This window comes from Mirounga angustirostris, unplaced genomic scaffold (genome assembly GCF_029215605.1).
Source record: "Mirounga angustirostris isolate CCGP_5_RB_7025 unplaced genomic scaffold, mMirAng1.0.hap1 SCAF_17, whole genome shotgun sequence".
Classification (NCBI taxonomy): Eukaryota; Metazoa; Chordata; class Mammalia; order Carnivora; family Phocidae; genus Mirounga; species Mirounga angustirostris.
This window is the reverse complement of record NW_026991725.1, coordinates 54,000,253-54,028,032: the sequence shown is the minus strand read 5'-3', so window position 1 is coordinate 54,028,032 and position 27,780 is coordinate 54,000,253. Positions and strand designations below refer to the sequence as shown.

The 27,780-nt window shown below is 44.7% G+C and overlaps 1 protein-coding gene across 3 annotated transcripts; it reads left to right on the top strand.

Moving 5' to 3' along the window:
* Positions 1–839: 839 nt before the first annotated feature.
* On the top strand, positions 840–27,134 carry TVP23C (trans-golgi network vesicle protein 23 homolog C). Of its 3 annotated transcripts, none has more exons than XM_045889816.3 (7): positions 841–989; positions 6,941–7,023; positions 8,335–8,479; positions 13,869–13,958; positions 15,427–15,558; positions 21,942–22,070; positions 25,951–27,134. In XM_045889816.3, the coding sequence occupies exons 1-7, from the start codon at positions 978–980 to the stop codon at positions 25,975–25,977; spliced, it is 618 nt and encodes a 205-aa protein (XP_045745772.1). In that variant the 5' UTR covers positions 841–977; the 3' UTR covers positions 25,978–27,134. The 3 variants fall into 3 exon arrangements, with proteins under 3 accessions (XP_064439004.1, XP_045745772.1, XP_045745773.1); XM_045889817.3 differs by lacking the exon at positions 841–989 and adding an exon at positions 1,412–1,435; XM_064582934.1 differs by lacking the exon at positions 13,869–13,958 and having other exon boundaries at positions 840–989.
* The last annotated feature ends 646 nt before the right edge of the window (positions 27,135–27,780 follow it).

The following is a 27,780-nucleotide window of genomic DNA, read 5'->3' as shown; positions in this document are numbered from 1 at the left end:
GGACTCAAACCCATGTTCCCAACCTCTATCCCTTACTGTCTCCTGGCCTCTGTTATCCTCCCACGATAAAAGTCCCCATTGTTTAGAGTCCTCCGCCTTGTTTCTTCTTAATGCCTTTCCACCTCTTAGCAAGAGCACGTTTATCTTTTTCAGTTGCTTCTACGATTAAGGTACACATATAATAATACATGAACACATATTGTAAAACATTCAAACAAAATGCAACTGTGTTAAAATAAGGCCCGTCCCCCACGCCCCTTACTCTCAGGACACCCATGCGGGCAACAACATCCCTACGTGGCAAACCACGAAGCTTTCACCCTGAAGTCGACCGAGCCTCGGGGATGTTGTAAGCAGCGAGCGAGTATTTCGTTCCAGCTCGGACCAGCCCCCACCCCCGCACAGTCCGCGCTTCCCCGCCCCCTAAGGGGAACCCAGTCCAGGCACGCGCTCGCCCCGCCCCCGCTCGCCCCGCCCCTCGCCCCGCCCCCCCGGCCGTCCACTTGCCCGCCCGGATCCGGGGTCGCCCACCGCCCTCGCGCCCCGCCCCCAGCTCGCCCCGCCCCCGGGACGCCCACCTCCCTCGCGCCTCGCCCTCCTCGCTCGCCCCGCCCCGGACGCCCACCGCCCTCGCGCTCCGCCCCCAGCTCGCCCGGTTCCCGGGACGCCCGCCGCTGTCGCCCCGCCCCTGATCTCTCCCGGTCCCCGAGTTCGCCCCGCCCCGGACACTCCGCCCATAAGCTCGCTCCGCTCACGAGACGCCCGCCCTCCTCGCGCTCCGCCCGGAGTTCGTCCCGCCCACACGCTTGCTCCACCCCTCCAGCTACTCCCCCTCCCCCCGGCGAAGCACCCGGAAGCGGAAGTGGGAACGGGCTGGGCTTGTGCTTTGCTCCTCCCCTCCCGTGGCGATCAGGTTGCGTCAGCTGCGACGCTGACGCTGACGTGGCTCCCGGAAGTGGGGCTGGCGCAGGGCCGTCATGTTGCAGCAGGTGAGGGGCTGAGGGCGCGCTGCGAGGGTGGGTGTGGCTGGGCGCCGGGCCTGCCCGGTCCGAGGGGCGCGACTGTGGCGGCCCGGGGCAGTTGTGCCCGCGGCCCCCCTCGCTGCCCGCGCCCGGGTCGGTGGGGGGCGTGGGCGGAGGGCCGCGGGCGGCTGTCCGGGGAGCGCGGCCGGCAGCCCCGAGGCCTCTTGCGGAGGAGCGTGGCCGGCTGCCCGTCGGAGGGACAGCTGCGGGGTGTGCAGAGCGCAGTGCCAGCCGACGCGGGCGCTGGGTGGCTCGGGTGCCGTGCTGCGGAGACGCCCTCGGTGTGAAGTGGCGGGTGGTCTGGCTTTCCCCAGCCGTTCGGAGACTCTGAGGGATGCACCGCGATCCTGTGGGAGTAGGAGACCCCGCCAGGGCCTTGCACTCAAGTGTCCGTTGCCGAAGTGACACTAATGGTGATTGCTGATCACTTCGGTCATCACGTCTGTGCCCGTAGAGTTAATTACAGTTTGCAGGTTTACGACCAGAGATGAGTAAGACTAATTCAATAATCTCTAGTCATTTTAAAAGCTTTTTACTGTTTAGAGTGCACTTTTCCTCAAGGATGTAGGTATTTTTTGTTAGTGAGGGATTACTGTGGCCCAGGCACTCACTGTTCTGGGCCCTGGGATAGGGCTGTGAACAATACAGACAGGTTTATGGTGCTAGGGGATGCGGGCTTGTGGGTGGGCTCGGGTGGGGAGAGAGAGTAAGTTACATAACCGAGGATGTTTTCAGGTGAGGATAGCAAAGACAAAGTGATAGCAAGTATCTGAGACATAGGACAAGCTTAGAGTTGATGGTCAGAAATAACACTCCGAGGAGGTCGCTTGAGTGGGGAAGATACAGTGGTGGTTAGAGTCGGCTTTCAGAACCTGCACCCAGGCTGGAGGAGGCTGGAGAAAACCACACAACCATACTGACCATTCCCGCTTGAAGTGTGTGGTGAACCTCAGATGGGCTCTTAATGCTGCCAGGCAGTCATCCCCACATTCCCATAGGCTCCTCACCCTCCCACCCTCCTGGGCCGCTACTGAGATTTCTCTTTCCTCAGACCTTCCACATTTCTTCCCTTGGCCTCTCTCTGCTTCTTATCTCACGGGGAAAGTAGAGGCCATCGGAAGAGAATGTCACACCACCTGCCATCTACATCTGTGCTCATGATCTCCCATAGACTCTGTCTTCCTTTTCCTGTCTGTGCTCCATCCTTAGGCCACCCCCTCTACTTGTGCGCTGTTTCCATGCCCTCTGGTCTGCTGGAAGGCAGTGCTCCAGCAATTCTCCCTTTGCTCTTCTGCATCAGGTTTTTTTTTTTTTTTTTTTTTGATTTTATTTATTTGACAGAGAGACACAGCGAGAGAGGGAACACAAGCAGGGGGAGCGGGAGAGGGAGAAGCAGGCTTCCCGCCGAGCAGGGAGCCCGATGCGGGGCTCGATCCCAGGACGCTGGGATCTTGACCTGAGCCGAAGGCAGACGCTTAACGACTGAGCCACACAGGCGCCCCTTTTTTTTCGTTTTTAAAAGCTTAAAGGGGCACATGGGTGGCTCAGTTGGTTAAGCGTCTGACTCTTGATCTCAGCTCAGGTCTTGATCTCAGGGTCCTGAGTTGGGCTCCACTCTGGGTGGAGCCTACATTAAAAAAAAAAAACCCAAAACAACAGCTTGTTTAAGTTAACAGGTAAATGTGCTTTAATTTGTTGTCTTGAAAAATAAAAATTTCATTCTATATACCCTTTCAGCTCTCACCCTGTTCTTTGTTCCTTAAGATTTATTTATACTTGTCTTTTACTTCTCTTCTCTCTTGTGTCCATTCTAGTCTGGTTTTCTCCCACTTCCCCCTGCCATCCTGAAACTGCTCTTATTGTGGTCACTGATAACCCATTAGAAACAGTGGTCTCTGTGGTTTCCATCCTACTTGTGAGCAGCATTTGACACAGTTGATCAGATCCTCCTTCTGGAAACACTTTCTTCCCTTGGCTTCCAGGACACCACCCCCTGGTTCAGCTCCTACTCCTTAGCACTTCCTTTTCAACTCCAGTGCTTATTTCTTTTCGTCTTTCTGACCTTTAGATATTGATGTGCTCAGAGTCTGTCTTTGGTGCCTTCATTTTTAGCCGTTCAGTACAAAAACTTTGGAATCTTCCTCAACTCCTTTTCTCTTACCCCACATTCAACCCATCAGCAAATCCTGTCATTTCTGCTTTATTTTTTGAAGATTTTATTTATTTATTTGAGAGAGAGAGGGCGCATGAGCAGGGGGAGAAGCAGACTCTCTGCTGAGCAGGGAGCCTGAAGCGGGGCTCGATTCCAGGACCCTGGGATCATGACCTGAGCTGAAGGCAGATGCTTAACCATTTCTACTTTATTTATTTATTTTTTTAAAGATTTTATTTATTTATTTGAGAGAGAGCACATGAGAGTGGGGAGGGTCAGAGGGAGAAGCAGACTCCCTGCCGAGCAGGGAGCCCGATGTGGGACTCGATCCAGGGACTCCAGGATCATGACCTGAGCGGAAGGCAGTCGCTTAACCAACTGAGCCACCCAGGCGCCCCCATTTCTACTTTAAAGTGCATTTGGAATCGATGTATTTCACCACCTCCAATATGTCCACCCTAGACCAAACCGTTACTTCTTGGCTCCATTATTGGATTAGCCTCCTAAACCAGCCTTACAGCTTTGTGCCCTTATCTTTCCCTCTCCCTCCCAGATTTTCCATACAGTAGCCAGAATTTTCCTTTTAACACCTAAATTAGAACGTGATAGTCCTATGCGCAGAACACACTAACGGTCCCCCTTCTCAATTTTTTTTTTAAAAAGTCTTAATACCAGCATCTTAAGCTTAAATGTCTAAAACCAGACTCTTGATTTCACCCTAATGTTGTGCCTTCAGTCTTCCCCATCTTAGTAAATGCAACTCCAAAAGTGCATAACTATTTGTCTTTTTTCTTGTGTGAGGCTGTAGCACTTAAAACAGTGCCTGGCCCTCAGTATTTATTTACTGAGAATAAACCAGTCTTTCAAAGAACAGGGTAAGAGAAAAGAGTGTTCTAGGTAGAACTAGACAGAACATGTAAAAGAACCCAGTGGGGCGCAAGTTTGGCATGTTTAAGGAACTAAAAAGGAGACTAGTCAGGCAAGGGCTTAGTTACTATATAGGTTTCCTGTTGCTGCAGATTAGCGTAAATTTAGTGGCTTAATACAAATTTATCATATCACAGTTCTGGGTCAGAAGTCCAAAAGGAGTCCTAAAGGCTAACATCAGGGTATTGGCTGGACTGTGTTTCTTCTGGAGGCTCTCGGGGAGAATCAGATTTGTCCTTGCCTTTTCCAGCTTCTCGAGGCCACCTGCATTCCTTGGCTGGTGGTCTTCCTCAAGCTTCAAAGTCAGCAGCATAGCATCTTCAAATCTCTCTCTCTCTGACTTCTGTTCTTCACGGTCTCAGTGTCTTCTCTGACTCTGACCCTCTTGTGTTCCTCTAAAAGACATTGTAATGACATCATTGGGCCCACCTGAATAGGATGCTTTTCCCCTCTCAAGATCCTTAATTCAGTCACATCTGCAAAAAACCTTTTTGCTAAGTAAATGGACATATTTACAAATTCCAGGCATTAGAACCAGGATGTCTATGGCAGGAGGGAGAGGAAGCATTATTCAGTCCATCACAGTTCCTGGAGGGAGAGTAGGTCGCCTGAGATAGGTACCTCGAGGTGGGCAGGGTCATGATTATGACGGGTCCTGATAGGGAGTCAGTCTTTCAGTCAAAGTCCTCTAGGTTTTCAGTTGGAGGATGATATGATCTAAGTGTGAAAGGTCACCCTGGCTGCTGGGTATAGATTGGACTGTTGGGATCAAGGGCAGAAGTCTCAGTTTTTCAGTCCACAGCATCATACAGTGGATCTCAGTCTTGGCTGCAGATTATTATCATCTGGGGGGGCGTCAAAAAAAAAGTAGATACTCAGACCACACCCCAGATCATTTACATCTGAGTCTTGGGTGGAGACCCAGGCATCAGGGCTTTCTTTTTTCTTTTTTTCCCTTTTTTTTTTTAAGATTTTATTTATTTGACAGAGAGAGACACAGCGAGAGAGGGAACACAAGCAGGGAGAGTGGGAGAGGGAGAAGCAGGCTTCCCGCGGAGCAGGGAGCCCGATGCGGGGCTCGATCCCGGGACCCCGGGATCATGACCCGAGCCGAAGGCAGCCGCTCAACCGACTGAGCCACCCAGGCGCCCCCTTTTTTTGCCTTTTTTAAAGCACCCCAGGCAATTCCAGCCTGTAAGCCAAAGTTGAGAACCACTGGTCTCAGATCTCCGAGTCCACTTTCCTTTTAAAGCTTTAGTTCCTGCTCTGCATCTCTGGACTCCTTCGCCATTCCCTGTATATACCTGTGTGTTTCCACTCTCTGCCTTTGAAACTCTACCTCGTCAAGGGACTGGAGTGAGCAGAAGGCCTCTTTGCTCTGTCCGCACCCAGCACAGAAGCTCTCCTCCAGAGCCCTCGAGTAGGAACGGTTCTCTTCCTCCCTGTGCTCCCATTTGTACTTGTATTTCTCCTGGCTCTGATCACAGTCTGCAGTTGCCTCCTTTGTGCGTTTGATCGTGCCTTCGATAAATACTGTACCACCTGGCCAGGTGCTCTGCTGGGCACTAGGACCTACTACAATGCAGCGACACTCCCTGCCCTCCAGTGGCCCGGAGTCTAGATGGCGGTAGTCGTTGGAGACCTGCAGATCGCCTGAGATAGTTGTGCGAGTGGACATTTGTCCTGGTGCCGTGGGATCATGGGAAACGGGAAGCCTGGGGATTGCAGGGAGAGTCTCTCAGCCCTTTCAGTATTTTAGCTGAAATTGGAAAGATCTGGTGTTGCCTGATGGCGAGCTACGTAGGGGATGGTGAAGGGAGGAGCTTTCTGGGCGGGGAACACACGGGAAAGGCAGACAGATGGGAATCTGGGGGGTTTTCAGAGAACACGCGGCAACGGTGGTGTGGCCCTGACCAGTGGAAGGGAGAGTCAGAAGATCATGACAGGTCTTGTACTGTACATGGAGGAGTTAACTTACATCCTATACATGTAGGAGCGCCATTGAAAACATTTGCAGAGGGGAACGACCTGGTGTGACCTTCCTGTTAGGAGGATGGCTCTGTGGGTAATGAGGGGCTGGAGTCGGGCAGGGATGAGGTAAAGAAAGGCAGGTGAGTGGTGGGTGGCTGGCCCTAGGCCAGGTGTAAAAGCAGGTTTGTTGTGGTTGAGGCTGAAGCAGTGAGTTAAGGTGTGAACCACCCTTCAAATCTAAGGCTGTGAAAGGGGAGGAATGCCGTGGGATGAGAGCAAAAGATAGAAGGGGAGGTTCAGGATCAGGGTTTTTAAAACATCTTTTTCAAGCAATAAATGACCTCTGAAAAACTTGATTTGCTGATTGGAAAGATCCAATAGAAAGACCTGAAGATACAAGAAAGTGTAAGTAAAGGGGGAAGTGGATGGAGGAAGCCCCCGGGGAGGCAGGAAAAGAGGTTCCAAGCCCAACAGTTGCTTTCACCTTGGATACAAAGTGAATGGTGAGAAGGGGTCAGGGAAACAAGGATGCAGGCAGGTGATTTCGTGAAGGAGCCAAAAGCATCGAGTGTGTCCCCCAACAGTCTCTGCTTTCTCTGTGACTGGTGAAAGAGCAGCCGAGAGCTCACGTGGGAAGTTTGCAGGAGCGCCATCGACACCCCTGGGGTTTCTCATAGGGCTCAGCAGCGGGGGAGCGATGGCTCGTTGCCGGATGATCCCGGAGTGCCCTTTCCCTAGGTTGTCAATTCCCCAGTGTCCGTGACCGTGTCTTTTGTCTTCCATTTGGACTAGCGCGCTGCCTTCTGTGTAGGAGGCATGCAGGTACTGAATTTCGTCTTGCTTCATGGATATTCAATTTTCCTGCTAGGACAGTAATGATGACACCGAGGATGTTTCCCTGTTTGATGCGGAAGAGGAGACAACTAACAGACCAAAAAAATCTAAGATCAGGTAAGAGGACACGTTGTAAGAGTGTGTGAGAGCCCAGCGCTGTTTTATGTGTAGGTGGGTACCAGCTGATGGGATTCAGGGAAGAGGGAGCGGTGGTTCTGCACTTGTGAGTAGTGGACATGGCTAGTTTGAGCTTTGGTCTGAGACAAAGAGGACATTTCAGATTTTCTTTGGGAATAAATGGCATATGGAATTGTACTCAATGCCGAGTTTTCACATCTGTGAATCCGATTTTGTGAACACTGGTGTTTTTACTTCTAGCTACTGTTTCCCAAGAATACACCATTTCTCTAGTTTCTATAGACCTGTTCCGTTTTGATTTATTGTGCAAATTTCAAAATCACATCTTTTATCTGTAAAATAACATGAACACGTCAAGCCAGACATATTTCGATTCCAAATTTAGTTCCCTCTAAAGAAATTCACTTACTGCAGTCAAATTCTGCCCGACCTTTGACAACATTACGCTCAGTGAGAGATACCAGGCACAAAAGACCGCATACTGTATGATTTCATTTGTGTGAATTGTCCAGAATAGGCAGATCTATAGAGACAGCAGTACATCCGTGGTGACGTATGGCTGAAGAGGGGTGGGGTTGGGGTGGGTGAGGAGGGACTGCCAGTGGGTATAGAGTTTCTCTTTGGGGTAATGAAAAGGTGCTAAAAGTGATTGCGGTGATGATTGCACAGTTCTGTGAATACACCAAAAACCATTGGTTTATACACTTTGAATAGATGATCGTATGGTATGTGGATTATGTCTCAATAAAGCTGTTAAAAAGCAAAAACAAGCCTACCTGATAGTTACTTTGCCTTAAGCCTGAAGTGATTTCTGAGGGCCCAAGAATTCTTTTATTTTTATTTTTTTTATTTTTAAGTAATTTCTGCACCCAACACGGGGCTTGAACTCATGACTCCCAGATCAAGAGTCACACGCTCTTCCGACTGAGCCAGCAGGCACTCCCGAATTAGTTTTTTATGTGCAAATAGGATTTAATCCCAAGAGTATAGTTTCCTTAATTCTCCAAGCTTGGCAAAGTTTCTCATTTTATATTTTGTGAAAGTTTATATTCAGTGAGGTGTTAAAGTCCTGTTTCCGTAGTATATTTTCTATGAGAACACGGCTTAGTCAAATATTGGGAAGTTATGAACAAAGAGGAGAGGTAGGCGGTTTGCTTCTTCCTCAGGTCATCACCTTTGCTTTGACAAAATTCTGCATGGTTATGTTATGGCTGAAACATTGTTCATCTCTGTCTACAGTACCTGTCGTGAAATGTAATTGCATTTCTTTTATTATGTTTTGGTTTTCAGACACCCAGTGGCATCATTTTTCCATTTATTCTTTCGAGTCAGTGCAATTGTAGTCTATCTTCTCTGTGAATTGTTCAGCAGCAGCTTTATTGCCTGTATGGTGACCATTATCTTGTTGTTGTCATGTGACTTTTGGGCAGTCAAGGTAGGTTTGATCGTTTTTATTTTAACATTGTGTTTAATATGATAAGATTGAATGATGCATGAACTGTGGGGGGAAAAATGACCCTTAGGAATTTGGATTTGTGTTAATGTATCTTTTTGTTGTCTACCTCAGCCCTCATCTGTGTTAATATCTTCAGATCACATGTAGGTTATTATACCACTGATTTGTCTGTGCCTTATGTCAGCCTACGTCAGCTTTAAAAGTAAACAGACAAATTGTACTAGCAACCACAGATCCCGTATACTGCTTCTCATTCATACCACACCTCTAGGTGTGCTGTGTATGATTTCTAGATAAGAGCTCAGGATAGATCATGCACAGATTCTTAAGGGGTGCCCACCCTTCACAAAGGCTCCTGTGTGTGTTCTAGGGTGGTGTTTCTCAATCAGGACCAGTTTTGTCCCCCATAGGATGTTTGTCCATGTCTGAAGGCATTTTTGGTTGTCACAGCTGGGGTTGTGGGAGCTGTTTTATTGACATCTAGCAGGTAGAGGCCAGGGATGCTGCAAAACATCCTAAGATGCACAGGACAGCCTGCCACAACAAAGAATTATCTAGCTCAAAATGTCAGTAGTGCTGAGGTTGAGAAACCCTATTGTAAGGGATAGGAGGGAGTAAGAAATGGTTTTAAACTCAAATGCAGTGATGCATAGAGAGATGGATGGATAGACAGGTACCTAGGTAGGTGGAGACGTGTTAAAGTAACTATAGTAAGATATTAAACGTAGACTCTGGTGGTAGGTATGTGGGTGGTCACTATAAAATTTGACTTTTCTGTGTGTATGGAAGTTTCATAGTAAAATGGGGAAAAGAAATCAAAAGTAACAACAACAAAAAAACCCCCAACAGCTAATTTTGGGATTTCAGAGATGTGTATTGATTCAAAGACCAGGAAGATGTTACAGATCTATTCACAGCCACCAGCCCTGCCATTTTTAGACCTCTTGATTCTTAGAGACACCAGAAGTGGCTGGCTTGGTGGTGGTCAGCTTCCACAGGCCATAGAACGCTAAGAATGAGGATTATAAAGGTCTCTTTTATTTAGGCTTTTCTTTTGTACTGTCTTTGGCTTGTATTTCTTTGAATTTCTTCTATGCTCTGCAGTGTTTACTGTATTCTGGTCACAATTTTGTTTTGGGGAATATTTCTTTTTGTTGTTCATGTAATTTCTGTTTAGCCAGGTAGAACACGGCCTTTGGTCAGTTCTTCCTGGTCATTTCCAAATTCTTAGAATAAATAAATACTTCTGTATTTAGGGTTTTAAAAAATGTGACCCAAAAGTATATTTTCTGATAAACTTTTCCTTTCTTTCCTTTCCTTTTTTTTTCTTTCTTCCTTCCTTCCTTCCTTCCTTCCTTCTTTCCTTCCTTCCTTCCTTCCTCCCTCCCTCCCTCCCTCCCTCCCTCCCTCCCTCCCTCCCTTCCTCCCCCCCTCCTCTCCTCTCCCTTTCTCCCCTCTCCTCCCTCCCTCCCGCCCTTCCTTCCTTCTTTCTTTCTAAACAAGGGCTTAAAAAATGTCACTCTTTTATCTGTGGCACAATTACTTACAGATATCCAAACCATTGAGATGTGATGCAAAATGAAGAGGGCAAGAATAGGGAAATTATTAAATGGATTTGGTAAAAGGAGTAGATCCAGTTCGGAACCTTGTTAGAACAGAGATGCATCATAATTATTATAAATCTCAGTGCACTTAGCAAAAGGAGATTTATTTTTAATTCTATTATTATTTTATTTTAACCTATTAATAAAAACGAGGCAAATAAAAGATAAAATTATTTAAAAAATTTTAAATGTTAATCGCCTCTGTGGGGCTTTTGTTTTATCCTTTTTCTCACAGTGTAAAAAAGGTTAAATAATGGTTTTAGAATTTTAATAGTACCTGTTAGTAAAATTTAAAATAAGTTGTGTGTCTTCCACATTGTTGGAGAGGATAGGATCAACTAGAGCATAATTCACTTGGCAAGAGAAGGAAAGCAAAGTAAGCTTAAATATCACAAGGCATAGTACAAGGTGATGGAAGTAGTAGCAAATTAGTTATAACAGTAAATGTAATTTGATTAAACTCTGTTTTTAAAGATAACAATTTGAAGATTGGGTCAAAAATCGAAAGTCCCACCCAAAAGATCAAACTAAAATGGCAGCATTAGAAAAAGTAAAAGGACACAAAGATAGTATCAGCCGAATTGAAACAAAAGAAACCTAGCATTGTAATATTACCAGACAAAATAGAGAGTAAGGTAAGGGATAGACAGGGAACAAAAAAGGTCATCTTGTCAGTCACAGTGAGGACCATTCACAGAATGGCCTTCCTTCAGACCACGTGTAGCGAAAAACTATTAGAAGCACTAGGAGAAGGTGGGAAAAACTGCTGTGACAGGGGTCTAACAGATCAAAAGAACAAAAATAAATAAAGTTTAAAGGATCTGAATGAAATGACCAGGTCAACTTAATAGCGGTATTGTGGAACTTTGTACGTATGGAGACTACTTTCCTGTTCCATTCCTGTGGAACATTTACAAAAGTTGATTTCAGGTATCACTGTGAAGAAGACTGAAATTCCTCAGAGCAGCTCTATTTTCTAGTCCAGTACAGTAAAACTAAAAATTAATTTAAAAAAATGGTTTTCAAAATCTGAATTACAAGTAAAAGCCAACCTGCTGAGAACTGTTGGCTTAAACAGGAAATAGACTATAAATGCAGGTTATTTATGCATTAGTGATGATGATCATCTATGTTGAAACTTTCAGAATGTGTCTAAGGCTGAACTCGGAGGAAAAACAGTAGACTGAAGGCTTTTATTATTAGAGAGAGGTCCAGAAGCTTCAAAAACAATAGGCCAGAGAGAAATTTGGAAAATCCTCTAATGATCAAAGCATTTGAAAAGTAAAGAATGGGAAAATGGGAAAAGAGTTTGAAAATATTCTAAGCGGTTGTGCCGTGGCCTGGTTTCACAGTCTCATGAAGCTCTGGGCGCATTTTTTTAATTTAAGATTTTATTTATTTGAGAGAGAGCACATCCCAGTAGAGAGGAGGAGCAGAGGGAGAGGGAGAAGCAGACTCCCCACTGAGCAGGGAGCCTGACGTGGGGCTCTGTCCCAGGACCCCAGGATCATGACCTGAGCCGAAAGCAGACGCTCAACCAACTGAGCCACCCAGGGGCCCCTGCTAGGAGCGCTTTTAAATACGTGAAAGAGAATGCATAAGATTACAAAGGAAGTCACTTATATTGAAATATAATGAAAACATTAAAAAGTCAAATTTCTGCTTTTGTCCTATGTGCTTTTTTTTTTTTTAAGATTTTATTTATTTATTTGACAGAGAGAGAGACAGCGAAAGAGGGAACACAAGTAGGGGGAGTGGGAGAGGGAGAAGCAGACTCCGTGCTAAGCAGGGAGCCCAATGTGGGGCTCGATCCCAGGACCCTGAGATCATGACCTGAGCCGAAGGCAGAAGCTTAACGACTGAGCCACCCAGGCGCCCCTGTCCTATGTGCTTCTTTATGAATGCATTGAATAACAAGATCCAGAGGCAGATCTAATTCCTTCCAAAGCTGTGATGAGCATAAGCACTGTTTTGTGGTCTCTGCACCAGGTGTAATACAATGTGAAAAATATCCGTGGTTTTATTGGTCCAAGTCACAGGTGCTGTTAATTCTACTGTGGTTTATTGTCTCCATTCATAATTTAAATTTTAGCCCAAAGTCAGTGAAATTAAAGAGAATTTTTTTTCCTCACCCAAGTTCACAGAACCCCTGGATCTGTTAGTGGACACCTCTAACTAAAAATCTTCTGCATTAGTGATTCCTGCTTATCCTTTAAATTTCATCCCCAAGGTTGACGCCTCGGGGAGACATTTTCTGACTCCCAGATTAGATCAGATTTCCCTGTTAGCCTCTGAAGGCGTCCTGCGCTTCTCCCTCACCACACTTAGGTAGTTGGTGGCGGCCCATTTGTGCATTGCTTGACTGCCTCTCTTCCCCGTAACGCTTGAAGCTCCATGAGGACAGGGATGGTATCTGTTAGTCACCATTTTACTAGCAGCACAGAGTAGGTGCTGAATAAATACCAGTTGAGTAAATAAACCTTGAGAGAGCTATCACAGTAATTTGTTGCGTTAGTAAGAGGAAAGGGCTTGGTACCTTTGAGGTACCAAATGAGGGCTAGTGCCTATGAGCATTGTCTTAGTTTGGGCTGCTATGGTGTAACAGTCCCATAGCCTGGTGGCTTATAAAGGATAGGAACTTCTCTCTTTCTTTCTTTCATTTATTTAATTTAGAGAGCGGCAGAGCATAGGGGGAGAGGGAGAAGCAGACTCCCAACTGAGCAGGGAGCCCGATGTGGGACTTGATTCCGGGACTCTGAGATCGTGACCTGAGCCGAAGGCAGGCGCTTAACTGACTGAGCCACCCAGGCATCCCAGAAACTTATTTTTCAAGTTCTAGAGGCCAGAAGTCCCAGGTCAGGGTGCCAGTATGGTCAGCTTTTGGTGAGGGCCTTCTTCTGGGTTCCAGACTGGCAGTTTTCACTTTATCCTCACATGGCAGAGCAGAGCAGAGAGAGAGGAAGAAAGCTCTCCTGACTCTTAGAAAGATACCAATCCCATTCAAGAAGGCTTCATGCTATGGACCTGATCTAATCCTGATCAATGCACAAAGGCCTGACCTAATGCCATCATGTGGTGCCGGCGGGGGGTGGGGCGGACGGTTAGAGTTTCAACATATGAATTTCGGGGGGAAACAAACATTGAGTCCAGAGAAACCATTTTTAGGGATACACAGTTATAAAATAAACGTAGCTACAGTCAGGATATATAGGAACAAGTAGGTCTTGGTAGCTAAAGAGCACCGGGCTTAGGAACACGGGGCTTAGGGGGGGTCGCCCAGGTGGCTCAGTCGGTTAAGCGTCTGCCTTCAGCTCAGGTCATGATCCCAAGGTCCTGGGATTGAGTCCCGTATTGGGCTCCCTGCTCAGTGGGGAGTCTGCTTCTCCCTCTGCCTCTGCCTTTCCTCCCTGCTCGTGCTCTCTTTCTCTCGCTCTCTCTCCAAATAAATAAATAAAATCTTAAAAAAAAAAAAAGGAACACTTTAGGGAATTGGAAGAAAGGACAGGAATTCATGAGAAAAAAGAGAAGGGTGATGTTTATTGATAGGCTTACCCTGTCACCTCCACTCCTGCTGGTCATGCTGTTGCATTATCTTTATTTTTTTTGTCCAGGCCTGGTGTGTGGTGGTCTTTGTTAACTGGATATTATGGGAGGTAGAGCTGAAGATTTTTTTGGTTTGTGATATGTTACACTAAGATAAGACCTTATGGTAGGTCTTTAAACAATGCTTTTAAAATGCGTGCGTTTATATTAATCTTTACCAGAATGTCACAGGTAGACTCATGGTTGGTCTGCGTTGGTGGAATCATATAGATGAAGATGGAAAAAGCCACTGGGTGTTTGAGTCCAGGAAGGTAAACTGCCCTTTTTTTTTTTAAATTTATTTTTATTTTTTAAGATTTTTATTTATTTATTTGATAGAGAGGATAAGCAGGCAGAGCGGCAGGCAGAGGGGGAGGGAGAAGCAGACTCCCTGCTGAGCAGAGAGCCTGATGTGGGGCTCGATCCCAGGACCCTGGGACCATGACCTGAGACCATGACCTGAGCTGAAGGCAGACGCTTAACCGACTGAGCCACCCAGGCGCCCCTGCCCTTTTTTTTCTTTCCCCCCAAATGTCATTCAATAAATTATGTGCAGATTACATTTGAATATTTATGGGTGAAGTATTCAGGAGTAAAAGTAAAAAGTACTACCCCAGATCACTTGGCATGTCAGCACTAAACCAGATGGCCTTCTAAAGCTGCATTTTTCTGTCTAGTTGAGACTGGAAGTAAGGCAGGTACAGGAAAGAAGCCTCTGAGAAAGGATTTTGGGTCCAAGTGTGTTCTGTGTGCTAAGCTGCTTATCAGGGGCTGCTGATAAAGGACTCTGAGGACCCTCAGCTTTGTGTTGCTGTGCCTGGTCTCTCCAGGAATCTGTCCCTGTCAGCAGATAGCTGCTTCCAACAGCTCCTTCTGTCCTTGCTCCCGTGGTTCATTTCCACATGTGGGTAGGGAAAAGAAAAAGAAAAAGAGGGATTACAAGTAGACCGAAAATCTGGATCAGCCAGTACAGTGTTCTTTAAGCCCCTGCCTTCGGGAGCCCTCGGGGATGCTTATCTGTTTTGGGTTAACCTTATCTGTAGCACACATTCAGTTTCCCTGTGGAATCAGCATGGGAGGCAGAGGGCCGAATTCTTGCAGAACACTACTAATTAAGTTGTTTGCCTTCTGCTTGGAAGGGCCTTGACGAGCTCTACTTCTGAGAAAGCGGTATTGTGCTTAGTGATAAGCCCATATTCCCTTATATTATACAAACTATATGGAAGCAACTCACCACCCTTTTAAGATTTCTGGGTATTGCTAAGACATTTTGGCCATTGTCCCAGATCCCCTGACTCCATTTCTTTTCCTGTGCCCTGACTTGACTTTTTAGTCTCCGGGATGACTATAGCCTTGATTTCCTTGATCCTTAGCTCATACGGTGTGATTCAAAGCTTCTTTATGAATAAACAGTATAAGAGCAGGAAGAATTGAGTAGAAGCCTGTCAGAAACAACCTTTACCTTTACCCATGTCTTGGGTCATGACAGACTGTCCGTTCTGCCCTGAATGGGCAGATAATACAAAATTCTTGAGTTAAAGCATGTTTAAGCCAGTTCCTAAAATTAAATAGTGGTAGATATACTAACTGTTTTTTGGGGGGTATGGCTTCTAACTTGGGGCTTGGGTCATCTTTATTAATTTATTCAGATTTTAGACTTTGGTGTTTTTCATGAAAAATGAGAAACTTTTTACTGATGAATACTACAATACTGGTTATTAAGTTCATGTTCTTTCTTAGGCATCTGCTCAAGAGAGTAAAACTGTTTCCGAGGCTGAATCAAGAATCTTTTGGTTAGGACTTATTGCCTGTCCAGTGCTGTGGGTGATATTTGCCTTTAGCGCGCTCTTCTCCTTCAGAGTGAAGTGGTTGGTGAGTATCAGTGAGGATGTACCAACTAATTCATTAGGATGTCTAATGGGTAATCACCGTAAGCAACCATCTTTGTTAACATTAGGGGCTTGTCTTGAATAGGCAGCTCCATTACACATTTCCCAAGTTCTGTTCCCCAACTCTGCTTTTCTCTAAAAGCTGGGGAGCAGAATCCTCTTAAACACCCAGTTTCACCGATTCCCCAAGTGCCTAGCAGAATTTTGATTTAACCCACTTCGTACAGAGGTTACCATCTATTTATCACAGTATTATCTTGTTGGATGTTCAGTAAACTCCAAACATGTTTAGCTTAGTTTGGAACTAACAGAGGGGTGTTCTCTGAAAATATTAGTTGGTAACTTGTTCTGGTTGTCTGTTGCTTATATCGTAAATCTTCCTAGAACATAGTGGCTTAAAAATAAATTTTTATTTCCCTCATCAAGCTACAAATAAAATATAAATAATAAATAAAATAATAAAATAAATAATAAAATAAAATAATAACAATAAAAAAATTTATTATCTCTCACAGTTTCTCTGGTGTAGGAACTGTGGGGGGGCCTGGTCTGGGAGGTTGTGGGTTGGGTTCCATGTGGTTGCAGTCAGGCAGTGGCTGGAGCAGCTTCAGGCATCTCCTCTTTGTGAAGTCCCATGGCCTTTCCATGTGGTCTCACCACATGGCCATGTAGGGCTTCCTCACAGCATGGAGGCTTCATGGCAGTTAGAATGCTTCCTTGGAGGGTCAGAGCTCTGACTGGGAGTGGCTCAGCTCAGACGCTGAATTGCCTTTTACAGCTGTGTGAGTTTGCTCCAGCTGCCTTCTGGGGGACTGAGACACCAGAACTTCATTTTCTCACAGTTCTGGAGGCTAAAAGCCCCAGATCAAGATGTTGGCAGGTTTGATTTCTTCCTTCTGGGGCCTCTCTCATTGGCTTGTGGATGGCCGTCTTTCCCTTGTGTCTTCATGTGGTCTTTCCTCTGTGCGTGTCTGTGTCCTAATCTCTTTTTACAAGGACACCAGTCATACTGGATTAGGGTCGACCCTAGTGACCCCGTTTTACCTTAATTACTCTTTAAAAACCGTGTCTCCAAATACAGTGACATTCTGAGGTGCTGGGGTTAGGATTGCAACATTAGAATTTTGGGGAGATACAACTCAGGCCATGGCAACAATCTAGGCTCAGAAATCATCCTTTTGTCACCTGACCACATTCAGGGGAATGGGAATTAAGCTCTGTAGCCTGATGGGGGGAATAAGAAAGTTCTAGAAAAGCATGTGAAACAGATATTACTACCATGTTTGGAAAATATGATCTGTCACTTGACCCAAACGTGATTCTTGTTCTTTTCATAGTTGAGTTTATCTCACATAACATTTCTTGATACCAGGTATATTTTGGCTTTAATTATGTTTTTCCCCCATATTTTGAATATTTTCTTGTCTCTGTTTTGCTATATAGGCTCTTTTTTTCTTTGTGGGTGCACATATATGCTTTCCCTTTTGGGATTTGGGAGGTTTATTGTGTATTTTTAGTTTTTCTTGTAGGTCTCTCTTTTATAGTTTGTATCACACCCTCTTTCATGGATTGGGAAATGTAGTGAGTATGTCCTGGTTTCCTGCTGTGAAGGATGGCACAGTTAACACCCATGCTTTTTCCCACCTCTCCTCCCTGCTTCTGCCTTTGGATTTCTGTTGGTTATAGGCTTATTTTAGTTGTTTTAATTGTACTTAAGCCTGTTTCTTGATCTCTAGAGTCTGTTAGAAAGGGAACGAGAGAAACACTCTTCTGTCCCTTCTGTTGTTTCTTCCCTTCCTCTTGCCCAAACTCTGTTTGCCTCCAGTATTAGTTTTGTCATCAAGGTTTAACAATTACCTTTTGAAATGATGTTTCTTACTGGGTGTTCATTCTCTGATCTATTTAAATACACTGATTCAGTTCTATTAACTGCACCTTTTCCTTTTACCTCCTGGTTGGCTAAATTTCATTGTTGGGTGATTTTTTTTTTTCCAAAAAACTTATAGATGTTATTTTCCTTTGGCTCTGTCATATTTAAGAATATGAGCCTGTTGGGGCGCCTGGGTGGCTCATTTGGTTGAGCGTCTGACTCTTGACCTCAGTTCAGGTCTTGATCTCAGGGTTGTGAGTTCAAGCCCTGTGTTGGGCTCCATGCTGGGCTTGAAGCCTACCTAAAAAAAAAAAAAGAATATGAACCTGTTGACTTCATTCTTTTTAAAAAATTTTTTAAAATTTTTTTATTGTTACTATTTTCATTTTTAAGTAATCTCTACACCCAACAAGGGGGCTCTAACTTAACCTCCCCGAGATCAAGAGTCGCATGTTCTACCAACTGAGCCAGCCAGGCGCCCTCCTGTTGACTTCCTTCTTGATCAGTGATGTGGCAGGGTGGGTCACAGGTTCTTTCTCGCAGCTTTAGAAGACATTACATCATTATTGTTTTATATTGAATAATACAGAGAAATCTGAGGCCAGGTTCACTTAACCTGCATGTAAGTGAGTGCATCATTTCTCTCCCTGAATGAAGAAATTTTTTTTAATTCTTGAGTTTTAAAAAAATCCATAGTATCCTTGTGTTTATCTTTCTATATTGATTTTTTAGGAAATTATGTGCTCCTTGAATATGTAGATGCAGGTTTTGCCTTGAATCAGGACAGTTGTCTTCTGTCAAGTGTTCACATTCATTTATGTTTTATTTTTGGGCTTCTCTGATTCTGAGGGACCAGTTATCTCTCTGTTGGGTCATTTTTTTTATCTGTTCTCCTCTGTCATCGTTCATCTTTTCCCCTGCTTATTCAATCAGCAAGTCTCCTTAGGACTTCCAGATGCCAGAGCTGTTCCAGGCCCTGAGGTGCGGTTGGTGACCAGCTAGACAAGGTCACTGCTCTGGTAGAGCCTCTGTGCTGGTGGAGCACGCTGGAGAGGCAGGGGTGAGAGTAGTGGTCACTCCCAGTGGGTGGGCGGCAGCAGCTTCCATGTGCACTTCCTTAGTTCGGCCAGCCCCATTTTCCTCTCCACCTCTTGCCCTGCGTTACCTTCACGCTCCTTTGGATTCTTTTAAGTTCTTCCATAGGGTGAAGTGTTCCCAGAAATGCTCTTATTTTGGGGGGCTATATTTCAGAATAGATTCTTCACCTTTTATTTTTTATTTTTATATTTTTTTTTATTTGCGAGAGAGAGAATGAGAGACAGAGAGCACGAGAGGGAGGAGGGTCAGAGGGAGAAGCAGACTCCCCGCTGAGCAGGGAGCCTGATGCGGGACTCGATCCCGGAACTCCAGGATCATGACCTGAGCCGAAGGCAGTCGCTTAACCGACTGAGCCACCCAGGCGCCCGATTCTTCACCTTTTACATGCTATATTCCTTTCTTACTATTTTCTCATCCTCCATCATCATCATCTTCCTCCTCATCTTCTTCATTTTTTTCTTTTTCATCATTTTCTTCTTCTTCATCATCATCATCTTCCTCCTCCTCCTCCCCCTCCCCCTCCTCCTCCATAGTTTTGCATGGATGCCTTTCCCTCTTTCCCTTTCCAGTTTGCTCATGCTTGCAGTAGCAGCTCTGTCCAGATCTCCTCTCCATGCTGGCTTAGTGCGGGTGAGTTCTCCTTGACTGCCTCCGGGTGGTGTCTGAGACGTCAGGGCTCTGCTCTGGGCTAGAGCGAGAACCCTGGCTTTCATGGCCTGCGGTGTAGATGTGAGGAAAGGGCCACACCCCGGCCTCCGGCTGCCTCACTAGCTTGCTTGGGCTTTGCCTTCTCTTAGGTCGTGTGGTTCTTTCTCCTGGGTGGGCGTGTGCTTCATGCCGGTGCTACCCTCCTGCTTTAGATCGTTTGTGAGGCCCCGGAGCCTTAGCATCCATCTGGGGGAGTCAGCCCCGTCTTTCCCTAGCCCTGGTTCCACTTCTCTAAAACAGAGCTGGGAAGGGTTATGTGGAAGGTGGTTTGGGATCCCATCACTCAGCCTCTCCAGGAACCTCTTCCTACCCCTGTCCCGCTGAGAACATGGGCTTGATGATTGCTGGTCCTTCTGTGCTTCTCCTTCTCCTTACCAGCGGGGCATCTCATTGCAGGCTGCTGGGATTGTTGCCTGTGTTGTGTGGTTAGCGGTTGGGAGTCATGTCTCTTTCTGCATTTTTTCTCAGGGCTGTCTGTATCCTTTGGACTTCTGCCTCCAAGGTGTTGGGGGTGGTGATCATCAGTGAAATTTCCGTTAGAGGGTCTTTGGAGAGTTAGGAGTTGCGTAGAGCAAAACAAGCTGGCTTTTTCTCCGACCACCAGCAAACATCCCCCCCCCCGCTTTTTTTTAAATGTTTACTAGTACCAGCTCATTTGCCTCTTTTTTTAGCCTCTTTTTTTAAACCTCTTTTAAACCTGTATATTTTAAAATATATTCCATATTAGGGATAGAGAGATCTTGATGTCTGGTTTCACTACACCATCTTAAACCAGATGTCTGCTTGTTTTAACTTATAAATAGATTTTAAAATTTGTTGCGGGACCCATGCTCAGTCTGTGAATTCAGGTGGTCCCTGGCATGTTAGGAGTGTCCCAGTTTGAGAAGCAGGAGAAGTTGAAAGAGATTTATTTAAATAAAAATATAGTTTTATGTTTATTTAGGTGACCAACAACCTTGTATAATTCTAATGTATTTATTTCTGTGAAACACAAGTTTAAACAGCAAGTACAATTCCACTTTTACTAAGAATTTGTATCTATTCCTTAAACATTCAAACCCTTTAACTTCCTTAAAATCAGCTGCGTAGCTTGTTAAGGGTTAAGGAGAGTAAGTCTGGATTGGAGAGAAATACTCTGTTTAGCTGTGTTGCTTTTTAGGGATAGAAACATTTCCAGGGTAATCCTTTTAACAACAGATGGGTTGATGAGTTGTTTATTCTAGAGCAGGGGTTGGCAAACTATGGCCTGTGGGCCAAATCTAGCCCAACACCTGCTTTTTTTTTTTTTTTTTTTAAAGATTTTATTTATTTATTTGAGAGAGAGAGAATGAGAGACAGAGAGCACGAGAGGGAAGAGGGCAGAGGGAGAAGCAGACCCCCTGCTGAGCAGGGAGCCCGATGTGGGACTCGATCCCGGGACTCCAGGATCATGACCTGAGCCGAAGGCAGTCGCTTAACCAACTGAGCCACCCAGGCGCCCCAATACCTGCTTTTGTAACTTTTTATTGGGACCCAGCCTTTCCTGTTTGTTTACATATTGTCTGTGGCTGCTTTGGGGCTTGAATGGCAGAGTTGAGTGTTTGCAACAGAGATCACATGGCCTGCAAAGCCTAAAATATTTATCTGGCCTTTAACTTTAACAGAAAAACTGCCAACCGCTGTTCTAGAGTTACCGTGGGACCTCCTCCTTACATTGTCCTAATTAACTTTTCTTCCATTATATTTAAAGAGTAGGCTTGAGTTTCTTATTTTCAGTCTTTAATGTTCTTAGTGGGATCACCTGTAGGTTCCCAGATGTGGCCACAAGGAAGAAGCCACTCTGCCAAAGTGCATTTCCTCCTAGTGTTTCCCCTGCACCCTGTTCTTCACAGGAGGCAAACACCTGTTGATTGCTGCCTTGCCCTTGTGGCTCTTTTCCCAGAAGCCGATTGTCTCTCTCTCTCTCGTGGCTCTTTTCCCAGAAGCCGATTGTCTCTCTCTCTCTCTCTCTCTCTCTCTCTCTCGTGGCTCTTTTCCCAGAAGCCGATTGTGTGTGTGTCTCTCTCTCTCTCTCTCACACACACACACACACACACATTAGCATAGAGCAGATTCCTCTGCATGCTCTCGGTTTACTGAGGTTAATCTCTTGACCATTCTTTTTTTTTTTTTTTTTTAAAGATTTTATTTATTTGAGAGAGAGAGAGCATGAGCAGGGGGAGAAGCAGACTCTGCTGAGCAGGGAGCCCGATGCGGGGCTTCATCCCAGGCCCCTGGGATTATGACCTGAGCCTAAGGCAGATGCTTAAGTACTGAGCCACCCAGGCATCCCTTTTCTTTCATAATTCTTAAAGGAATAATTAACATTTGAGTCTCTTCTGAATCTCATTTTTTTTAATATCTTTATTTGCAGACCCATGGAAAATACTAGAGAGAGAAAATGGTCCCTCCACTGCATCCCCAGGGGCTAGCATGGGGACTGGTATATAGCGTATTTGTGTAATAAATATTTGTGGGTGGTTGATGAGTGCCTTGTGCTCATTAGGTATTGGATGGGTCTGTTCTGACAAGTTAAGGAGTCTCATTGGCACAAGCCCCACCCACAAGCTTCCTTTTCCTTCTCTTTCCCATGACAGTCTGCTTTGTTTGTTGCACGGAAAAAGGTCTTTCAGTTTTAGGCCAGTAACCACTAACCATTTTTTCTTTCCCAGGCAGTGGTTATCATGGGTGTGGTGCTACAAGGTGCCAACCTGTATGGTTACATCAGGTGCAAGGTGGGCAGCAGGAAGAATTTAACCAACATGGCTACATCTTATCTCGGAAAGCAGTTTTTAAAACAAGTAAGTGTTTTCTGCATGTTTCATTTTGGTGTGGTCAGTGACTAATGCAATCATTTCTACTTACAGAGTTTGATTTTTAGGAAATACTTAAAAAATAAGTTTTTTAAAGCCCATATTTAAGTATGAGATGATGATAAAGTTATGTTAATTACTCTTGACTTTTAGGACATTCTAGAAATGTGTTGTCAGTGCCCTGAAATTATTTTATTTATTCTTTATTACTATTTTTTTGGAAAAAATTTATTATTTTTTTTAAGAAAAAAATTTGGAGGGGGAGGGGCAGAGCAGGAAGGTGAGAGAGAATCTTGAGCAGGCTTCATGTGGAGCTTGATGGGGGCTCAGTGTCATGACTCTGAAATCATGACTTGAACCGAAATCAATAGTCCGACTGAGCCACCCAGGCACCCTGCCCTGAAATTTTTTATTTTATTTTATTTTATTTTATTTTGTTTTATTTTATTTATTTCATTTTATTTTATTTTATGGTTTCCTTTTTTTAATTTAAATTCCATTAATTAACATATAGTGTATTATTAGTTTCAGAGGTAGAGTTCAGTGATTCATCAGTTGCATACAACACCCAGTGCTCATTCCATCACATGCCCTCCTTCATGCCCATCACCCAGTTACCCCAGCTGCCCGTCCACCTCCCCTCCAGCAACCCTCAGTTTCTTTCCTATGATTAAGAGTCTCTTATGGTTTGTCTCCCTCTCTGATTTCATCTTGTTTCATTTGTCCCAGGTTTTTTTTTGTTTTTTTTACTAACCAGAATCATGCTGTATGTATTGTTCTTTGATGTGCTTGTTGATGTTCTCAGCCTAGCACACTCCCTTTATCCATTCTATATTCTACAGAAATAGTGTCACTGTTTGGGTTGCTTCATTCTGCTGTTATAATTATGCTCACTTTTGTGCACAAACTTGAGCACAGGGGCTGGAATTTGAGGGGAAGAGTCCCAGTTTGAGCCCTTGGCAGTCTGAGGTGAAGGCGTGTTGACTTGGCATTGAGCAGGTAGCAGGCCATGCATGCTGACTTGGGCAGGAGGGCAGCTGGACTGTGAATTTGAGATCCCTAGGCCAATGGCCTCCTGTGTGACAGGGACGTGGCTGGTTTTGCTTTTAACTTTTGTTTTTCTGGGAAACTCGATCTCTCCTATTCTAAATGAAAGCCTTGCTGGATAGAGTATTCTTGGCTGTAGATTTTTTCCTTTTAGCAGTTGGAATTGATCATGCCACTCCCTTCTGGCCCATGGAGTTTCTGCTGAAAAACCCACTGATAGCCATATGGGGTTTCCCTTGTATGTAACTGCTTTCCTTTCTCTTGCTGCTTTTAAAATTCTCTCTTTCTCACTACTTTTGGCCATCTTATTTACTTTGTGTCTTGGTGCAGACCTCTTTGGGTTGGTTGTGTTGGGGGCTCTCTGTGCCTCTGGATCTGGATTTCTCTTTCCTTCCCCAGATTCAGGAAATTTTTAGCTATTATTTCTTCAGACAATCTTCTGCCCCCTTGCTCTTCTTCTGGGATCCCTATCATGCAACTGTTATGCTTGACAATGTTGCTGAGTTCCCTGGGCCTATTCTTATTTGCATATTTTTCCCCTCTCATCTGCTCAGCTTGATTACTTTCCATGACTCTGTCCTCCAGGTGGCTGATCCATTCTTCTACTTCCTCTTGTTTGTGGTTTATTCCAGGTGGTCTATTTTTATTTCCATTTAGTGAGTCCGTAGCTCTGATTGGTTCTTTTTTACATCTCCTGTCTCTTGGTGGAGGGTCTCATGGAGGTCCTGCACTCCTTTCTCAATTCTAGCGAGTATCTTTATGAGCATTACTTTAAATTCACTATCAGACATATTACTTATCTCTGTTTCGCTTAGGTCTCCTGCTCTGATTTCATTCTGTTCTTTCATTTGGGACATACTACTCTGTCTCCTCAATCTGTCCATTGCTGTGTCTGTTTCTCTGTGTTAGGAAAGTCAGCTACGTCTCCTGCACTTGAAAGTAGTGGCTTTCTGAAGAGGAGGTCCTACGATGCAATGTCTCGTTTTCAGCAGACAATGGTGCTTCAGGGTGTCTGAAGGGTGTCTCCTATGTGTGTTGCCCCAGGGGTGTGCTCCCGTTGTGGCGGGGGTGTGTTTGCCTTCAGTCCAGCCTGCGATGGCGCTCTGCCTGTTGTGGGCAGAGTCTGGTCTCCGTGGTGTTAGTGGGCCGGCCCGGGGCTGCCTTGGGCTTGAGTTGAGGCAGACCAGGCGTTTGCCAGAGATGCGGTAGCACCAGACTGCAGGCACTGTCCGTGTGTCGTCCCCTGAGAAGCTTTTGTTGTGGGTGAGGCCTCCAGTCAGACGAGCTGCCTGCCGCCAGCCCACTCCTGGGGTCACAGACTGGTGTGTGGTTATCTTTCCCTCTCCCTGGAGCAGGACTCACTTTGGAGTAGTGCTGGCTCTTGTCTGGGCTGCGCACACACTGCCAGGCTGGTGGCACTGCTTTGATGGGATCTTGCCAAGAGCTATCGGTGGGGGTGGATGTGCTTCGCTGTGGCCTCTTGTCTATGCCGGGCTGCAGAGAGTCTGTTCTGCCAGTTTTCGGGCTGCTTTCTGGGTTATTTATACCGACGTGGGTGTTCTCTAGGCGGCCACGCGGCAAGAGGTCAGCCCAGGGACGTCCTACTCTGCCATCTTCCCAGCAGTTTCTCCCTGAAATTATTTTAAAACCAGGAATAAACTATCATTGATAACAACTTATATTTTTAAAAAAGTCCCTTAAGTTCAGTAGCTTTCGATTAATTCTGGTGGCTCTAAATGAAGTTTTGGAGAATGTATATTATGATTTTAGGATTTATGGTAAGAACAAGTAGAAACATAAGACTGTATCATTAAAGATTGTTTTAGAGTACTCAGATTTGTTTGTTTGTTTTTTAGAACATAAAGATTTTACTATAGCTCCCCAATATGAAGATTTAAATCAGGGATTTCAGTGGAATAAGTACTATTCATAGGTGAATAGTTAACAGTTAAATCACTTGGGAGAATTGATTAGGTACTTTGTATGATACCTCACATTTGTTTTTAGTGCAGTAGGTTGGGCAGGTAACGTTTACAGGACAGTGATTTTCAAACTTGAACCTGCCTAAGAATCCCCTGCAGGGCTAAAACAAAGATGGCTGAGTCCTACTCCCAGAGCTGACCTGGCGGGGTCTGACAATTTGCATGTCTCGCAAGTTCCCAGGTGGGTGGTGGTCCCAGGACTATGATGCTGGTGGTCCAGGGACTATGTTAGATGGCTAGAGCCCTGACAGATTGAGTGACTTCATAAGGATATACAGCTAATACATGGAACTTAGCTAGGGCCTAACCCACTCTTCTCTCTTGAAATTCATTCTTCTTTCCATTCTGCTGTACAGTTTCTCTTGTATAAATGATGAAAAGTCCAGAAAACGAATAATCTTGTAGGGACATGATTCTCCGCCTGAAGGACTTTTGCACAGTCCCAGATACACCTTTGCAGGGGTCTTCCGTATGGTAATTGTCAAGTGTGTGTTGAATAGTTTTTTCCCTTTGGATTTTTAGCATTTATGAGGCAGGGAGGGACATTGAATACAGGGAAATTGAGCCTTGACCCTGACATAACACGGGTCGGGCAGTAGAGTTGCATGGTACCTGGCGGTATTCAGCTAGCATAGGACCGGCTTGCTGGACATCTCGGGGGATCCTTTGATGTACTTCTCCACCTCGCCAACGTTTTTAACGTAATCGGGCCATGCACTGTGAGGTAGTAGTGCAGAGCTGGTCCTGCTTACAGACATGGGATGTTTTCCTAGTGCTTTGAAGGCCGGCATGTCAAGTAGAATAGTCCTCACTATGAAGGAGTTCTTTCTCTTTTGCAGAACACCGGAGATGAGCAGACTTCCTGAAGAGAGCGAGAGCAAGCTCATGTGTCCTGTTGCATTGGGGAACAGCTGAAGAGATTCTTGACTCTGAGGCTTTTGGAACTCAGTACATGCTGCAAAGAGGAGTGTTGGGTTTGTTTTTCCGGTTTAAAATTTACTTTAAAAAAATGGAAAGTTTAGTTTTCATACCAAGTTTTTATTCTCTTTCTAGCATTTTGGGGATTGAAAGTATGGTGTGGCCAGGAACATTGTCCAAATTGGTTCCTGGCTTATACATAAATGCACATAGCCCTGTAATGTCCGTATATCCCAAATTACTGAAAGTGTGTTTGTGTACGTACGTAATGGAGACCTTTGCATTTGGATCCGTAGAATATAGGAGGATGTTCTCGGTCTGTCTCAGAAATCTAGGTGTGTACATATTATTTCTGTAGATTATTGTCAGAAGAAAGTTTTGCTTCCATGGGAAGAGTGAGCACTTTGGCTCACGTGTAAGTTAGAGATAATTGCTAATTTTACAACTTAACGTATACTTCGCAATGAAACGTCTTAGTTACTCACAGGCAGGTAAAAAGAAATTTGGGCCAGTGGTTTAACTAGTTTGTAAATTTTATTTTTATTTGTAATAACTAGTATCCTTAAGGCCCAATTAATACAAATGGAATTTTCACAGTTTATGGTTAGGGGATTCCTTAGAGATTGCTGCTGTTCTATTTATTTTTTGGAAGGGAAAGCCAGATTTTACTTTAGAACTTCCTGGAAGCTCTTCAGTGGGGCTTGGCCTAATCTATCTTTTATCACTAAAAGAGTATTATTCTTATGTCATAGTGAGAATAATCATTTAAATACTTGGCATAATAAATGCCTAAAAGACATTTTATTGTATGAATCTATTTTTTTTTCTTGCTATAATGGGGATATTGTAAATCATGCCTTTGTATTAATGGTATTTCTTAAAGCAGTATATGTCACAATTTACAAGGGGCTGTAGGAGTCTATAAATTCTGTTGCAGGTTCTGTAAACTTTGTTGGTGTCTTTTAACCAGCAGATTATTTTGTGGAATGTATTTATACATTGTTAAAAATTTTAAAAAGATGTTTAATTGATTAAGTATCTACTGGAGTGATAGCTTTTGAAGGTGCATAACTTTATATTTGTATAAAACCCTACCGTTTACAAAGCACTTCAACATGTGTAATCTTTCATCCTCACGACAAACCGGTTCTGTGTGATACGTGTTTACAGCTTATGAAACTGGCTTTTAGGTTTATCGAGTGCCTTGTCCAAGGAAACACAGATTATAGGAAGACCCGCCAGGATATATTATGGTTTTTAGAGGAAATATTTGTCTCTGAATGTCTTTTGCTTTCTTAGGAATCATTAATTTATTAAGTGTTTATTTGCCATTTTGCTTATACTCGTCTGGTGAGGCAAGTTGATACCGTGTAAAGACGTGTGTTGAATCGGAAAGCTCTAAACCAAATCTTTGGTGCTGAGAGTCTGATCGGGGCCACACTGGTATGGTACCTGAGGTAGCTGTGTCATTATTTGAACCTGTAATCCTAAGCCAAACAGGAATTGAGTTTTGGAATATGCCTGTGGCACAATCCACCACTTATTTCCTAAATTCAGGTTTTCTCTTCAACAGGTTTCCCCCTTATTAGCAGGGACAAGGCAACAGACAGCTTTCCTCAGATTTTCCTGCATCTTGGTATGGCCGTGTGACTGCGTTCTGGCCCATGGATGCACTTGCAGGAGGGATTCATTCTTAAAAGGAGGGGCCTAGGGGCACCTGGGTGGCTCAGTCGGTTAAGCATCCGACTCTT